This window comes from Malania oleifera, chromosome 11, assembly GCF_029873635.1.
Source record: "Malania oleifera isolate guangnan ecotype guangnan chromosome 11, ASM2987363v1, whole genome shotgun sequence".
Classification (NCBI taxonomy): Eukaryota; Viridiplantae; Streptophyta; class Magnoliopsida; order Santalales; family Ximeniaceae; genus Malania; species Malania oleifera.
Window position 1 is genome coordinate 52,945,986 of NC_080427.1, and position 18,179 is coordinate 52,964,164.

Below are 18,179 nucleotides of genomic sequence, written 5' to 3' on the forward strand. Positions count from 1 at the left end.
TTTGGGTCAAGTTGGTGCTCACCCATGTGTATCAAGTACACCTTTGGACTCCTCCAGTTCTAAGAAAGGATCTGCTTTGAGCCCTTATCTTTTTACTTTAGTGATGGACCAACTGATTAAGAGTATTCAAAAAGAGGTTCCATGGTGTATCTTGTTTGCATATGATATTTTATTAATTGATGAAACTAGGGATGGAGTACAGACCGAGTTAGAATTAGGGAGAGAAGTTTTGGAATCTAAAGGCTTTAGGATAAGTAAAAATAAGACAAAATATATGAAATGTAATTTTAGTAATGGTAGGAGGAATATTGGAAACAAAGTTAAACTTGATGATGAAGAAATAAATAACATTTGCAGATTTATACCTTATATCTATTATGCAAGCAGAAGGAGAAATAAAATATGATGTAATGCATAGAGTTAAAGTAGGTTGGGTAAAATGGAGCAGTGTTTCAAGTGTGTTTTGTGATCGTAGAATACCCTTAAAATTTTAAAAAAAGTTTTATAAGACAGTTATAAGAACAATTTTGCTATATGGATCAGAATATTGGGCAACGAAGGAAAAGAATAACCAAAAGGTAAAATTTATCGAGATGAGAATGTTTAGATCAATGAGTGGTATGTCATTGAAATATAAGTTAAGGAATAAACATATTCACAGTAATTTAGATGTAACTCTTATAAAAGATAAGATAAGGGAGAGACGACTCAGATGGTATGGACACTTGCAATGTAGGCCACATAATACGACAATGAGGAAGAGTGAGTCAAAACCGTGAGGGATAGTAGAAGGGATAGAGGTAGACCTAAAATAACTTAAAAGGAGATAGTAAGTAAAGATTTAATATCTTTGAATCTGTTAAAAGAAATGGTCTATGATCACTTAAATTGACGGAAAATGATTCATATTACTGATCCCACCTAGTGAAACTTAAGATTTGGTTTTGTTGTCGTTATTGTTGCAGTGAATAAATAAAGAGAAATCAAAAAGTAACAAATGCGGGAGGTGTAAATTAATTTTTAAATATTTTTTCATGACATTTTATTAACGTAAAGGAATTAAAAAATGAAAAAAATCTTAAAATGATGCCTTTTTTTTTTTTTTTTCTTAGTGGATTTCGGGCTACTTTTAGTTTTGTTGTAATTTCTAACGAGAGAGATAATTGTTAATAAATGAAAAAAAATTAAAGTGTTACTTAGAGTTAAAATAAGAGGCTAAAATAATTTTAAAGGAAAAATGTCAAAAACATTAATAAAAGAAAAAACACAATTAAGGAAAAAGGTCAAAAGACAGCATCCTCAAAATATGTTTCCGTTGATATTAGCAGAGGTTTCCCTTCCGCTCAAGCGCCCAAGGAAACTGGTATACTCTCTCTCTCTCTCCCTGGGGCTCGCTCCTGATGAATGGAGCATGGACGTATTCTGTAAGGTCAGTCCTCTTAAAATCAACCAAACTTGCGATTCCGACTTACCTTACAAAGCTATCTTGGGCATCTTTCTTTGTCGTAAATTATGTACTGAAAGCAACTTTCTCTTCTTTTGCTTCTGCTTCTTCTTCTTCTTCTTCTTCTTCTCCTCTCCAAACCATTGGAGATCATCAAACCAAATCGCTCACGAATCCATTTTACCATTTTCTCCCTCACAATCACAATCCCAACAACCTAGTCAGCATCATCTGCTCAAACCTCAAACAACACAATTCCCAGCTTAGCCTTCTTCGCAGAGATATAGAGGGTCTTCTTCCTCATCTGGGTCCGCCTGAAATTTCTAGGGTTTTGTTGAGGTGCCAATCTGATCACTCCTCAGCTTTGGCTTTCTTCAGTTGGGTAAAAAATGATTTGGGTCTCAGGCACACCACCCGGAACTACTGCATCGTTGTTCATATCTTGACTTGGTCTCGGAAGTTATCCGAAGCAATGAAATTGTTGTCTGAATTGATAGAATTAGTTCAAGATGCTTCCCCTAGTGAAGATATTTTCCAAGTTTTGGTTTTGTGTTCTGAAGAGTGTAATTGGGATCCAGTTGTCTTTGATATGCTTATTAAGGCTTATGTTAAGGAGGGCATGGTTGGAGAAGGTTTGCGAGCTTTTAGGAGGATGGTCGAGCTTGGGTTTGCCCCCAATGTTGTTGCCTTTAATCGAATTTTGAATGGGCTGTTGAAATTGAACTGTATTCATCTGTGTTGGGAAGTTTACGAAAAAATGGGTAAAGTTGGGATTACCCCTAATACTCACACATTTAATATCTTGACTCATGCTTTCTGCAAAAATGGAGGTGTGGATAAAATGAATGAATTTTTGGAGAAGATGGAAGAAGAAGGATTTGAGCCTGATGTGGTGACATACAATACACTGATTAATAGCTTTTGTAGAAAAGGAAGGTTGGATGATGCATTTTATTTATATAAGATCATGTACAGAAGGGGTGTGGCACCGGACCTGGTGACCTATACGTCATTAATGAATGGCCTTTGTAAGGAAGGGAAGGTGAGAGAGGCTCATCAGTTCTTCCATCAAATGGTTCACAGAGGGTTTAGTCCAGATATTTTGTGTTACAACACACTTATTTTTGGGTACTGTGAAGAAGGAAATGTGCAAGAATCAAGGTCATTGTGTCATCACATGATACAAAATGGGATTTTGCCCGACTATTTCACTTGTCGGGTGCTTGTAGAAGCATATGCCAAGGAGGGTAGATTGCTTTCATCTTTGAATTTCATTGTGGAACTCAGGAGATTTGGAGTTTCAATCTCTCGGGATATTTATGATTATTTAATAGTTGCTCTCTGTCAAGAGAATCGGCCATTTGCTGCCAGGAATCTTCTGCGAAGAATGTCTGAAGATTGCTATGAACCTACGGAGGAGAACTATAATGGATTGATAGAATCTCTCTGTAAATGCGATTTTGTGCCAGATGCGTTACTCTTGAAAGCTGAGATGGCCGCTAAGAATATAAATCCCAGTTTATTTGTATATAGAGCTCTTATAAGTTGCTTGTGTAGATTAAGTAGAAGTATGGAGGGTGAATTTTTTATGCGAGAAATGGTTGAATCTGGTATGCTTCCTGACTTGGAAATTTGCAGGGCTTTGATTAATGGTTACTGCCAAGAACGGAATATTGATAAAGCAGAATCATTGTTGATATTCTTTGCTCATGAATTTCAAATTTATGATACTGAAAGTTACAATATACTTGTTGGGTTTTTCTGTGAGGAGGGTGATATAGCTAAATCGATGGAGCTGCAGGATAGAATGTTGAAAGTGGGCTTTGTGCCAAATAGCCTAACATGCAGGAATATGATTAATGGATTATGGAACACAATAAGAATGGAGAAGCATTAGCCCCTTGAGGAATGATGATATGTAGGAGGTACATGAGAGACATTTATGGGGGAATACTGTGTGTTGGCAGCTGTTCACACTCTGGGATGGCTAGTGCCTGCTTGTTGCTTCTTGGGCCTGATCTGAGTTGGAGTTCAGAATTGCAGGATATGGATTGCCTGCCTGTGAACTTATGAGAGAAGATAAGGACTTCAGGTTGGCAAAGACAAGAGGGACAAGGAATCTGTAGGAGATGTGTTATAAAAAATTGCTCAGCGACCATATGTTTATAACCTCTACTCTAATGCACGTTGGAGCATGGTCAATGGCAAGTTTAGTCATCCCCAATGTTGTCTGCCCTAAAATTCTTCTCATAGCAAGAGCACAGGGACATCATTTTTTTTTTTTTTTTTTTCTTTTTGCTTTTTGTTTTCTATCCTCTGATCTCTAGTCAAGTCTTCAGGGTCTAATCCTATTCAGAAAATTTTTTTGGGTTTGGAGGGGGTCTCTCTCAGTGTCTGGATGAAGCTTGTCTGGACCACTATTAAATACATATCAAACATTCAAATTTCACGGAGTTCCTCTTTTCCTTTATGCTTGCATTTTGTTCTATCCATTTTTTGGACTTGAGATAGATATTCATTGGCTCATGTTTCAACCCCAAAGCTTCATAGGCTCCATTATTTGTTGTTTCTGTTTCGGAAATTTCTTTAAATCTGAAGTTTGGTTTTGATGTCTTTAATTTTATTGTTTTCATTATGCTGGAATGCTACTAACTTGAGTTGTCTATCAGCAAGTTGTGGGATTAATGCTATTATCTACCTTTAAATTACAGGATATTTTGAAGATTTTGTTGTCTTAACGGCATTTGCAACATAGGTATGTCTGTGTTCTTGATTTTGTCTTTTTCTTTTAATTCAATGTTGATTATTACTCTCTGGATTCATTGAATATTTGTTCTTTCTTTATGTTTTTGAATGCAACAGTAATGATTTGCTCTTAAATGATATGTATTTTGTGCGTACCTTGCTTGTGCTTGACATAAAATCTCTGATTGGTGATTTTGCAAAATTTTTTTTGGGTGTTACTGTAGTAGTATTGAGTCACTGTCCATAAGCAAATTGTCCATATGGATGCAGGGAACTATTTGAATTATGGTGTGTTTTAAGCTGCCTGCAGGCTTCAAACTTCAGCATCTCCTTCTCTGGTTTAGAGAGAGGAAAAAAAAAACTAGGCCAAATATCCATGTTCAAGTTTATAAATAATATATACATGTGTATAATATTATGGATTAGCCATAAAATATAGTTGAACTTGACATGGAAAGATAATAAAATTTGATCAAATTAGCCCTATTTTGTAAAAAGAAGAAAAGGGGAAAAAAAAATAAATTTAAGCATGACTTTTTATAAAACTTTAATTGTTGCATTTATAATAAAAAATATTATTATTTTAAATAATTAGCATGCACAGTGGACCATTGTATGCAGAGTGAACACTTGACCCTAGTCGCATATGGATTTAATGAGATAGGCATCATGTGCATGCTTCGCTTGAGTCACATGTTCGTCGTGAAAGTCCAAAGCAGAGGAAGATGTTACATGAGCGTATACTGATAATATATTGATTTGAATTTTTGTTTATATTAAAGTATACTTAAAGAATGTTTACAACACTTCTCTTTTTTCAATTTTTTATGCAAATGTCATTCGAATGGTGTTTATATGAAGCCCATGTAAAGTAAATAAGAATTTCGATATAAAGGAATATAGGTTTCCCATGCAACACTAAGAAAATGGGAGATTAAACTAAACAACATCCTTTCAATACGGTCACACACATTGTGTAGTCCTTTTCATAATCTTGCCATCTAGGTCAAAGTTTTATTGTAATGTCATATAACTAGTTGGCATTTATCTTTCTTTGTTAAGGGATTGCTACTTGTATTATGGTCATTTAATTCAATGTATAGGTAATCTGTGAACAAAAATGTCAATGAACTAAAACAAGTAAAAGGTTAGTCACAATGGCGGGTCATAGTTGTTTGTTAGCCATCAGGATGACCTGGTAGATTAAACAACTACTATTTTGTTAAAAAATAGAAATTTATTATATTTAAATGCAACGAGATTCGATCACCAAACCGCTTCCTAGATTTTCTTACCTGTTTGGAAAGATTCATTAGAGGCTAGCCAAGAAGAGGCATTGGGGGCATTATGGTAGGTTATCTTGTGGTATTATGAATTGACACTCTATGTTGTCAAGAAGAGGACACATATATAGATACTAAGTTGTTTGAGAAAATACTCGACATAGTCGAAGACGGACGTTGTTAGGGCCATGCATGGTCTTTGATAGAGTTACTATAATAGCTGGTTTTGATTAGTATTGTCGAATGGTTAACCTAGATATATGCCAAGTGTCTCAGTGTCATATGGTGTTTGAGCACATATGGGGTATGTTATGGTTAAAGGGGAATCAAGAAGTTGAGTACATGTTGTATACAATGTTAATGCCAAAGCATGTTGTATATAGTGCCAATGACAAAGGCAGGAGTGTTGACATGTTGACGAGAAAGATCGGTTAATGCAAGGGAGGAGAGGTAACCAATGTGAGTTTCAAACCAATCAAAGTTTAGTTTGGAGGAAAAAAAAAAAAAAAAAAAAAAATCCCAACAAAAACCCATAAATCAATATTTTTTTTAAAAGAGAACATTTAAACAACCAATTTTTTTTTTTTAAAAAGTTAAAACTAGTCAGTTTTTAATTTTTTTTAAAAATATGTACAAAAATTAGGATTGGGAGTTTGTAGCTTCTTAGCATATATATATATATATATATATATATATATTTTTTTTTTTTTTCATCTTTATATAATAGTATAGATTCCTTGAAAAATGATTGAGAGGACTTTGAGAACATTTTATCACCATATTTCACTAGTTTTTATGAAATTGATCAACCTCATATTATTATTTTTTTCATTAATTAAAATTAAAATTATTCTAAGTTTTTGTTCATAAACCCACACACATGTGCTTTATATCTTGGAACTTGAAGTTGTGATGAATTTGAATTTATGGAGATCGGTGTTGGAAATGGTGTGATCCCAAGAGAAGAAAGGGGGGGGGGGGTGAATTGAGTTTTAAAAACTTTTTGGCTAATTAAGCATTTTTCCGATTCACCACAAATCATATCTCATTTATAATGCAAACATGTATGTAAAATAATTGAACTGTGAGTGCAGACATACACGTGTGTAATATATCTCATTTAAAATAAAGGTCTGCACGCAAATAATATAACAATAAATAAATAGGCATATACATATTGAATTTAAAGTACAGTAATTTAAATGAAATAAGGAGAGAGCGACACAAAATATTTGTTGTCGAGGTTCGGTCAAATTAGCCTACGTCTCTGCCTTAGGTATACCCCCCAAGCACTAGCACTGCTCACTTAAACGGGCGGAACAGAAGCCGTTTACATCTTCTCCTTACAGGTGAGGAAAACCTCAGTTCAATTTTTGAGCTGAACTGAACCGGTCTCACTTATGGGGTTGAGTCTACCCAACTCAATTCTGGGTTGAACCCAACCGATCTCACTTAAGGGATTGAGACTCCTCAATTCAATTCCGGGTTAAATCCAACCAGTATATGAAGAATATTTTTGTACATGTTAAAATGCTTCTAAATACAAGTAGAGATGTACAACATTTAAGCTCATAAAATGCATTCTCTAATGATATGAAATGTGCTCAGTAGAGTAAGGGTGCTTTTCTCAAAAACATATTTTCAACCTTTGAAAAATAATGTATATGATATGCACAACAAAAATTTAAACCCCAATAAAAATTTCTCCACAAAAATATTTATCAAAGCAAAAACAATGTGAAGAACCTTTAATCTTATTCTCAAAGATTGTTTATTAAAAGTGTAGGCTTGAGAGAAAGTGATTTTGAAACACAAAATGCCTAAACAAAATAATGCCCTCTTTCAAAAGATTTTCTAAAGAATAATAAAGAGAGTTTGGAGAGTATAAAATTTTATCCCAATAATGATTTTGTAATAAAAATATAAGTGGGAGAACTTTGATTAGCAAGAGAATAAAAATATTTGAGAGAAAATTATTTGCTAATCGAAGTTACTAATCAAAGCAAATGAGGAAGTATTTATAATTTTTCAACAAAATATGACTGTTGGGGACATAATGAGAATTTTTGGAATTGTTTAATTATGTTTAATAAAAACTAACCCTGTTTAACCCTTAATAACTCGCGGTAAAAATACGCCAACCTGAGAGACAGACACATGAGAAAAAGGTAATTTTGAACTTTAGGTGCTTGAAAAATGGTTCGGGTGGTTAAACAAGTTGATTTTCAAAATGTCCAAGATTCGGTCGCCTAAACCTAAGTTCGGTCGCTCGAGGACATTGGAAAAAGTCAGGATTTGAGTTCGGTCGACCGAGGACATTCAGTTCATTTTGATTCGATCGCCCAAAATCAAGTCAACTTTTTTACTTTTCTTATGTTCGGTCGATCGATGCATTTTCAACGCTAATGTTCGATCGTCCAAATCTCTATCATTTTAACATCTAAGTCTTGTCTTTAAAAAAAATGATTTCCCCTAAAAGCATATATGAAAATGGGGACTTTCCTAAGTCATAGTATAAGGACATAGGGTCTTTTCTAAGGCCTTTTCAAGTACGCCTAAAAAATCTAAAGTCGGTCGACTTCGGTTGATCGAAGGATGCCCTAAGGTCATTCGGTTCCCTATGATCAATCTAAAGTATCCCGAGCATACAAATCATATTATGTAGATGCATGCATTTATTACAAATCAAAATATAAAAATAAATGCAATACAAATAAAGCATTATGTTTTCTTCTTTCTCCTTTACTCTTTGACTTCATGAAATATGCCATATTTGAGCTTTAAGTCCTGTATTAGCTCTTATGTCCTCTTGATCTTATGTGTGACATGAATTATATCTGTTCAGCACTTAAACATACATATAAGAAACACTTGTGTTTGTCAACATCAAAACAGATATCGGACTTAAAAAATCAACAATTGATATAACTTTAAATTTTAAATTTCAAAATACATGCATGATCAACATTTTGGCATCTTAGGGATCAAGTGACAACTTAATGTTATGCTAAGGTCAATTAGATCAAGAAACATGTGTTCAATACCCCCAGGGTGTGGTTCAGGTGGTAGTGCGGGCTGTGAGAGTGCCTTTCACGAGGTCAGGTGTTCAAACCCTCTCGGGCTCATTTTCGCCATTGGACTCCTGAATTTACCCTCCCTTGGGAGTTATGGGGTCAACTTCAAGGGGCGCAGGATTAGTCATGTGGACTGTAAAACGGACGCGTGGATACCCGGTACGTAATCTAAAAAAAAAAAGAAAAAGAAACATGGGTTCAATGATACAACTTAAAGTATTTTTAGATTTTTTGAAACTTGAAATTACATTTTCAATTAATTTAACCCATCATGCTCTTGCTTAATAGCTTCCATTTAAGTTTCGCCTACCACCCAATTTGACATTTTATTTGAGTTAAAACTTGTAATTATAACCTTTAGATCTGAACATATGATCACCTTCATTTGACATAAAAAATTAGGTGGCAATTAGTAGACACAGGACACAGAAATCAAGTCTACGTGCCTGTACATCTAAAGTTGCCCAAATCAATCAATTAAGGTGGTTTTGGAAGTCGAGTCTACATGAATATTTTATCAAAATTAACACGACTGCCCCCCCTGGAGATTTATAAATGAACCTACACTACTATTATATAATTTTTTATTTCAAATGTCAGTTTCATTTATAAACGTTCTTGGACGGGGGCCTTGGTAGGTGTTCGACAGTTTGCCCCAGAAGAATCCGCAAGGCATTGGCAGTCTACTTGGGCTCTGCATCAAGTCAAAAAAATTATCTGGGTTTGTTTCAAATTCAATAAAGCATTGTCTGAAATTTTCGTGTTTCCTTGGATTGTGCTAGGCTCGGTTGGGTCCCTTGCCCTGGATTTTTAATTGGGTTGATGGTGTTTTCTCTCTATGATGTTTTCAAATACTATTTGTATGGGAAGATGGGAAGAAACTCCTTCCCCCATTGTCTGTCACCTTAATGAAAGTTCTGCTGATCTATATATTCTTTTTGTGCACAATGATATCCCAAACTCTTTGGACACTCGATTGGTTCACGGGATAATGGATCTGCCCCTTACTTTTTTTCACTTAAATATTAATATATTATCTCAAATGAAAAGTGTTAAAATTCAGTAGACTTGAATCTTAATAATTTTGTGGGATATGTGGTTCATATTGAGTGAAATGCATGTAACGAAAAAGCATGGTAAAGCAAAGAATAAGGAAGCTGGGCTGCAGGAAGAAAGCGTCGACTGTTTGGTCGATGGTATGATTGACGGTTTTGGTCTCGAGAGATAACCGTCGACGATTTTAGTCTGCAGGGGAACAACTCTCGGTACTAAACTATTGACAGCTTTGTTCAGCGCAGATCATAGATTTTGAATCGGGAAATCAGTAGATTGAGAGATTTGGAGGATTTTCCTTTGAGATTTGCTACAGAAGTGTTTTAGATGTATAATAAGTCTTCTGTACGCATAGGGTTAGAATATAAACATTATTTTGTAACCCTTGATGTATGCTTTTGACGATTTGATAGTGAAAATCAGCCGCTTGATCCCATGGACGTAGGCACATTGTCGAACCACATAATTTCTTGTATCATGTGTTCTTATTGCTTTATTTCATTCTCTTTGTGATTGATTGTTTCCGTATATTCATCGTTGGTTGCTTGCATTGCTTGTTTTGAATTTGATTTGTTGGTTTTCACTGCGCATTGACATTCAGGCTACTCTGCACAAAAAATTTAATCACGAGTCTTGAATTTACTATCTAAAACGCCCTCAAGGACCATAATCTAGATTCCACTGAAGTAATGTACTCTTCCTAGCCTATTGGTTACCTGGTCTTAAAAATGGTCTGGCATATATACGATCTCAACAACCCTAATTTGTCCTTGCTTACAAACTAATGGGGCTATGTCCATGGGTCGCATGGCCGTCCCCCAATCTCGGAGCAAAATATTATACTTAATCTGAAGCTCCTAGCGGCCAGTAGCACTTAAGCAGGAACTATACACGTAGTGGATGTGTGTGTGTGTGTGTGTATTATTCAGGATTCCCTGCTATATAAGCAAAACAACATCCACGAACTATATCCCACACCACAGTTCAATAGATGTTGTTGAAGATGTCGCCATTACTATTCTCAACTTTCTTCACTCTCTCCCTACTCTGTTCGTTTGCTTCCCCACGACACCCCATTGCCGATGGCAATAATCAGAAACTCTTGAAACTCGCCATTTCTTGGCCAATCTCACTCTGCAACGGTAAAACCAAGTGCAAGCACAACACTCCTCCGAATTGATTCTCCGTCCATGGCACCTGACCCCTTTATCGGGACTCTCCCTAGACCTGCTTTTGTGGACTGGAATACCTTCCTGACCGAGACAGAGAACAAGACGAAGGACGACTAGGCAAGCTACGGAACCAAAACAAATCGAAAGCTCTGGGACCACGAGTGAACCGACCACGGCAGGGACTTAGGGCTGTCGCCACTGGCATTCTTCGACCTTGGACTCATTCTCTTCTACAAAGTGGATCTGAGAAATCATCTGAACGCGGAGAAAATGTACCCGACTGGGCAGACAGTGGATAATAAAGATTTTGCGACGGCGGTTTCGAAGGTGGCATGTGGGAATAGTGTAATTTTACTTAAATTTGTGGTGACCATTGCTTTGGAAATTAGTATTACTCAATGTTTGGGTCAAATCTTTGATTAAGATTCATGTAAAAATGAATAAAATGCAATATAAAATTGTATTTAGAAAATTTATCAAAATCCACACAATCTAAATCACTAAAAAAAGAAGATTTTTTTGTGGCGATTTTAAACCATCATTAATAATCCCTATTAATTATTAGTGACGACTTAGTGACGCTTATGGATTGGTGACTATAACGACAGTCTCAATTGACAATTAGTGACGATTTTAGAAATCATCATTACTAATGGACTATTAGTGACAAAAACAGACCGTTAGTAAAAAATGTAATACCGTCGCTATAGCTAATACTATTTTTGGGCTGAAAATCGTCACTAAAGATATGCTATTAGTGACGGTTATGAAACCGTCACTATTGTCAACTTATAGTGACGGTTCGCAACTATCACTATTGTCCTTCTTTCAGCGATGGTTTGCAACCGTCTTTTTTGCCATACTTTTAGTGACAATTAGCTATCGTCCCTATTGGGACACTTTTAGTGATGGTTCTAGAGCAATCACTATTGCCTAACTTTTACTAACGATTTTACAGTGGCGGCTGTAAAATCGTCATTAAAAGTTTCTAATAATTTAATTATTTTTCACAAAAATCACATATAGATAATTTATTTGATCAGCTTCAGGGTATACGGGTATATTCTAAAATCGACCTCAGATCAAGCTACCATCAAATGAAGGTAAAGGCAGAAGACGTCTCGAAAACAGCTTTTAGGACTTGATATGGACATTATGAATTCCTTGTTATGTCGTTTGGTCCGACGAATGATCTAACAATATTCATGGATTTGATGAATAGAATCTTCCACCAATATTTAGATAATTTTGTTGTTATTTTTATTGATGATGTACTGGTTTATTCAAGGAGCTATGACGAGCATGAGATGCATTTGAGGCAGGTTTTAGAGACGCTCAGGAAAAAGAAGTTATACGCCAAGTTCAGCAAATGTGAGTTTTGACTCGAGAAGGTTGTGTTTTTGGGACACGTAATCTCAGGAGATGAAATTTTTGTGAATCCTAGTAAAATTGGTACGGTAATGAATTGGACTAGACCGAGGAACGTCTAAGAGATCAGGAGTTTCTTGGGGCTAGCTGGGTATTACTGTCGTTTTGTTGAGGGATTCTCAGCATTATCAAGGCCTCTGACGTGACTGACTAGAAAGAACGTCAGATTTGAATGGAATGACAGCTATGAGTAGAATTTTCAGGAATTGAAGTAAAGGCTAGTTATAGCACCAATGCTGATCATCCCATCAGGGGGTGAGGGTTATGTTATCTACAGTGACGCGTCCTTGAAGGGACTTGATTGTGTATTGATGCAGTATGGTAGGGTGGTAGCGTATGCTTCTAGGTGGCTGAAAGAGTATGAGAAGAACTACCCTACCCATGATCTTGAATTGACTACAGTAGTACATGCATTGAAGATTTGAAGGCATTACTTGTATGGCGGGCAATGTGAAATCTTCTCTGACCATAAGAGTTTAAAGTACTTCTTCACTCAGAAGGAATTGAATATGAGGCAGAGAAGATGGTTGAAGCTTATTAAAGATTTTGATTATACTATCAGTTATCACCCAGGAAAAGAAAACGTGGTAGCTGATGCACTAAGCAGGAAGTCTGTGGGATCAGCGTTAGTAGCTATGGAGATTTAGTATCCGATTATGATGGATCTGGAGAGACTTGACATTAAATTGTTAAAAGTGACCCTCAGACATGTATTGCCAGTTTAGTGGTGCAACCTACTCTGCAGGAAAGGATTAAAGTTGCCCAGAAGGAAGATCCAAAATTAGCAGAACAATGGTCAGAGTACAAAGTGCTTAGGAAGAGAAATTTTGTATTACAGATGACGGAGCTTTGCGGTTCTATTCTAGATTATGTGTTTCTACTGATGCTGATATCAGGAATTCCATTCTAGAGGAGGCTCACAGATCTTTGTACATAGTTCATCCTAACAATACGAAAATGTATAGGGATCTGCGAGAGTCGTATTGGTGGAGTGGTATGAAGAAAGAGATTGCCGAATATGTAGCACAGTGTTTGACGTGCCAGTAGGTAAAAGTTGAGCACCAGACGTCGGTAGGTCAGTTGCAGCCACTTTATATCCCATAATGGAAATGAGATCACATATCTATGGATTTTGTTTCAGGGCTGCTGTCGGCATTGCATTAGGGGTAACTGGATTTAGTTCATGCCGCTAGTGGAGTTTGTGTATAATAACAGTTATCAGGTTAGCATTGACATGACACTATTTGAGGTACTTTACGGTAGGAGATGTCGTTCTTCTTTATATTGAGACGAAATCAGTGAGCGGCGAGTTGTGGGACCTAAATTAGTGTAGCAAGCGTGTAATAAGGTTCAGCTCATCAGAGATAGAATCAATGCAATTCAGAGCCGACATAAGAGTTATGCCGATATTTGCCGCAGGAAATTGGAGTTTGACATCGGTACTCATATGTTTTTGAAATAGCTCCATTAAAAGGGGTTATGAGATTTGGGAGGAAAGGTAAACTTAGCCCTAGGTTTATTGGTCCATTTGAGATTTTAGAGAAAGTAGGGCTAGTTGCCTACAAGTTAGCTTTACTACCGGTGTTATTCAGGATACACGACGTATTCCATGTCTCCATGTTGAAGAAATACGTATCAGACCCTTCTCATGTAATTAGTTATGGTGAATTAGAGTTTAGTGATTCACTAGTTAATGAGGAGGTACTAGTACCGATTCTGGATAGAAGAGAACATGAATTGCGTAATAAGAAGATTCCTCTGGTAAAAGTTTTGTAGAGAAATCACGCAATAGAAGAAACTTCTTAAAAACTCGAAGAATAGATGAGACAGAAATACCCACAATTATTCCAAGAGATTCAGTTATAACCGGGTAAAATATAAATAGTTATGCAATGTTTGTAGTAATTTAGTTAGTAAGAAATATTTTAGTTTTGGGGAAATTTTATTTTATATATGTAATCTCCCAAGACTTGGAATGTAATCACGGTATTCCTCCGCCATAAGTGAGGGTAAGTAATAAAATAAGAAGACCATTTATCTTTAAGGGATGATGAATCATATTAATAGTAAATTTCAAGGACGAAATTTTTATAAAGATGGGAGAATATAGAGACCCGAATAATTATCATAATTTAATAATAGAAGGAGGAAAGAAAAAGGAGTTAAATTTACAAATTTAAATAGGATCTCGTCCACGGGAACACGTGTCTTGTTGATGAGAAGATACCGAGAGGTTATATTTCAGTTCTGAATTTCGTCGACGAAAAGTAAGCATTCGTCGACAAACTTCCTTCTTAACCTCGTCGACGAAGGCCAGTGTATAAATAGCCTAAACTTGATTTTTTTCTGCAGAAACCACACACAAACCCTGTTCATCCCTCTTCCCTTCTCTCTAAGATTTCGGGTTGGATTCTTGCCGGTTCGACGATCTAAAGCCACCACGACACTCTTGGGAAAGTTCTCTTCAAATCTGCTAGAGTGGATCGTCGGTGGGGTTGCCTTGGATTTCATCTCAAATTCAAGGTAAGATTTTTTATTCAATATTTGACTTTTCCATAGTTATAAGAAATGTTGTACACGGAGAAATACTAAAGTTTTGTTTAGGGAGATATCGTTTTTGGGCTATTGAATAGGGAACAATGCGGGTGTAGGACTAGTCACAGTAGGGACTTTTCAGTTGTCAGGTAAGGGGATAAACTAAAGCAGTTATTTGTCATGAAAATTATTATTACTTATTAGCAAATTAATTTTCAAGAAGCATGTATTATTTATGAGCATAATGGGAAAATGTATATTTGGGAAAATACTACTGTTATACAGGAAATATGATTTCAAAATGGAATTTATGGTTTTATTCAGCATTGTGTGGCATGAATATTATTTTACTTAAATTGTTTTATGATAAATCAAGTTTACAGGAAAAACATGTTTGTAATTATTTCAGGAATAACAGTATAATACAGTACATTATGATTTTAGAATACATGATAAATAAAATATTTATTCAGATCAGTATCTATGAAATGTTCGGCACAAAGCCATGGATTATATATGTTTCGGCACAAGGCCGCAATTATGAATGTTTTTGGTGCAAGGTCGCAGTTATGAATGTTTTCGGTGCAAGGCCGCAGTTATAAATGTAATCGGCGCAAGATCGCATTTATTTATGTTATTATAGAAATCAGAAAATGCTATCAATCTATTTACGTTAAATAGTATATTATCATGTATTATATGTTATTGATATCCGGATGATAGTTCAGATCAGTTTTAGGAGCACAGTACCGTAGCTATACAGTTCAGTTCAGTTTAGTTCAGACTTGTGCTAACTGCTCTTACAAGTAGAAGGGGTGGGAGATGGATAGTCGATGTGACTTTCAGTATAGAGTTGTAGACGTTCATCTAGTACTCTGGACTAGGGTGTGGCGGACGCATTGTACTTTTAGACGTTTTTGACTCGACAGTGGTCGGTCAGCCATTGTCGAGTCTCGCCTTCGAGTTAGACAACCCGTTATGGGAGGTAATACATGACATCAGCTGACTATACATCCTGGGTAAATTTCAGATTTACTAGTTATATCAGACAATTTATGAACAGTACGATCTAGTAGAATTATGAAATTATATGTTTACTCAGCTATGATATGATCAGTGTTTTCAAGTATGTGATATGTACTGTACATTTACTAGAGCACTAAATATTTATGTTGCCATATAGCTGTATTTAGTTTATTTTCCTTACTGAGAGGTGTCTCACCCTAGCTTAAATCATTTCAGGGAACCCAAAAAGACCAGTGGACCGAGGCCGCCGTTGAGATAGTTCTGCTACCCCGCTAGGTGGGTAATTTTTTGAACTAGGATCAACAGATTTTGTTGTAAGATCTAATGTATATCTTTTGATGTTTTGGGGATTGTATATAAACACAGTATTATGATGAAAGTAGGTAACTATGGTATAGTGTATTTTGTGGTTTGGTGATTGTAATTTATACTTATTGCTGCTTAGGTTTCCGCTGTGTATGACAGGTGTGTTCCTGTTTCCCATGGGTTCAAGTTGACTTTATTATATGTTGAGTTAATGGTATCAGAATATTAAATGTGATTAATTATATGGTAAGTTAAGCAGGTCATTACACATTTTGTTGGGGTGCAGGAGCCTGTTCAAGTTCTGGAGCTTGTTTGCATCCTCTATCACCCTTGGGCAACCATCCATGTCCTTCATATTTAATGTAACCCATTTGTTTAGTAGAAGAAAACATATCGTAATGGGTTCTTTTGATGAATAAGGTAGATGGTGTAGTAAGGCATAGATTATAAAAAAATTGATTAAGTCTTCCTCTATATGGAATAATGACTCCTCTAGCCTTTTCTCATGAAATCGTCCATTTCAACATCAAACTGAGCAAATCAAGCTTCTTGCCCTTTAACAGACACCACATCACAAAACAATCCAGGTAGAAAATGTGGTTATGTGACCCTACCCTAGGCAATATATTATATGTGATGAGTGTCTGTAGAATTTGAGCTTAAAGGTTCAGTTGATGATACAGTGGAGGATGACCAAAATACATAGGAGTTTCAGACATAATCAACAGTAAAAATTCCTTAGGAGTAAATCCTTGTTCCATTATCCAAGATGAACTAATCAATGTACATTCAAAATCTCCGTTTTGGATTCTAAATCTGGTAGGTAAAGTTTGTGGAGTTTGAGCAATTGATTTATCTATAATCTAAGTAGAAATCAAAGTTTCTCCCTTTATCATATTGGCATAAAATAATTTCACAAGATTTGGATATAAGCCCCTTGCTTGATAAGTAATGAATCTTTCCCAACCAAAAGCAGTAAATAACAGCCAAATATCGGGAAATTCATCTCTAAAGAACTCAAGATCCAAAACCTTACCGTAAATGGGTTTGGCAGAGCGAAGATGTTTCCAATAGACTTCCTTAGCGTGGGGCATCATCAACCAACGCTCAATATTGTTGGAATCATCTCGTCTAGAGGAGGGGCTTTGATTTGCCGCATGCTTGGTTCTAAGCATGTTCTTGAAGAAACTAACCGATGAAATCCTTGAAAACGAAAGTGAAAATGAAAGATTGAAGGATATTTTAAGGTTTAAATGATTTAATCTTCGAGAAATATGACTTGAAGAGTTTGGGAAAGTGGAGGTATACAGTCAGTTGAGTGAGATGTGAAAAATTAGGGTTTTTATGAACAATAATTATATATACTGTTGTGGGTCAGTCAACTATGCTCGAAGAGTCAGTCGCCTGACATGTGTATTTCTTCAAATTTCACAAGTTAGTATAGATGCAGTCAACTTATGAAGATTAGTCAGTCGCTTGACCTTTAGCACTTTTGATTAACAAGTATACTTAGCTCAACCACTCATTCACATTAATGTCTCTTTCTCAAATCACCTCTCTATCATGTAATAAACCTAATTCTCATCATATTGAGATGAACCTATCCTCTGAAAAGGTTTAGTAAAGATGTCAGCCCATTGTTTATCTGTTTTTACAAATTCAAGAACTATATCTTCCTTTTGAATATGATCTCTCACAAAATGATGTCAAATGTCAAAGTGCTTAGTTCTAGAGTGAGAGATAGGGTTCTTTGAAATATTTATGGCACTCATGTTATCACATTTAATTGATACTGTTGAATATTCCAAATTGAAATCCTTGAGTTGTTGTTTCATGTATAGAACTTATGCACAACAAATACCAGCTACAACATATTCAGCCTCAACAGTGGATAATGCCACAAAATTTTGTTTTCTTTCTTGGAGAAGCAAGATACAAGAGATCATCCTAAAAAGTGAAAAGTACCACTAGTACTCTTTCTATCTATCTTACATCCGGTATAATCTGCATCCGAATAGCTAATCATTTCAAATTCTGTGTCTTTAGGATACCAAAGACCTAAGTCAATAGTACCTATCAAATGTCTCAATATCCACTTTGTAGCTATTTGGTG

General features: G+C 35.8%; 1 protein-coding gene and 1 long non-coding RNA gene across 2 annotated transcripts; both read left to right on the forward strand.

The window, feature by feature from the left end:
- Nucleotides 1–1,298: 1,298 nt before the first annotated feature.
- Nucleotides 1,299–16,308, forward strand: LOC131143521 (uncharacterized). The gene is made up of 3 exons (XR_009133520.1): nucleotides 1,299–1,363; nucleotides 4,156–4,199; nucleotides 15,977–16,308. It is a non-coding gene; the product is annotated as an uncharacterized LOC131143521 (long non-coding RNA).
- Nucleotides 1,331–3,892, forward strand: LOC131143520 (pentatricopeptide repeat-containing protein At5g40400). Its single transcript, XM_058091879.1, has one exon. The coding sequence runs from the start codon at nucleotides 1,401–1,403 to the stop codon at nucleotides 3,339–3,341; it is 1,941 nt and encodes a 646-aa protein (XP_057947862.1). The 5' UTR covers nucleotides 1,331–1,400; the 3' UTR covers nucleotides 3,342–3,892.
- Nucleotides 16,309–18,179: the final 1,871 nt, after the last annotated feature.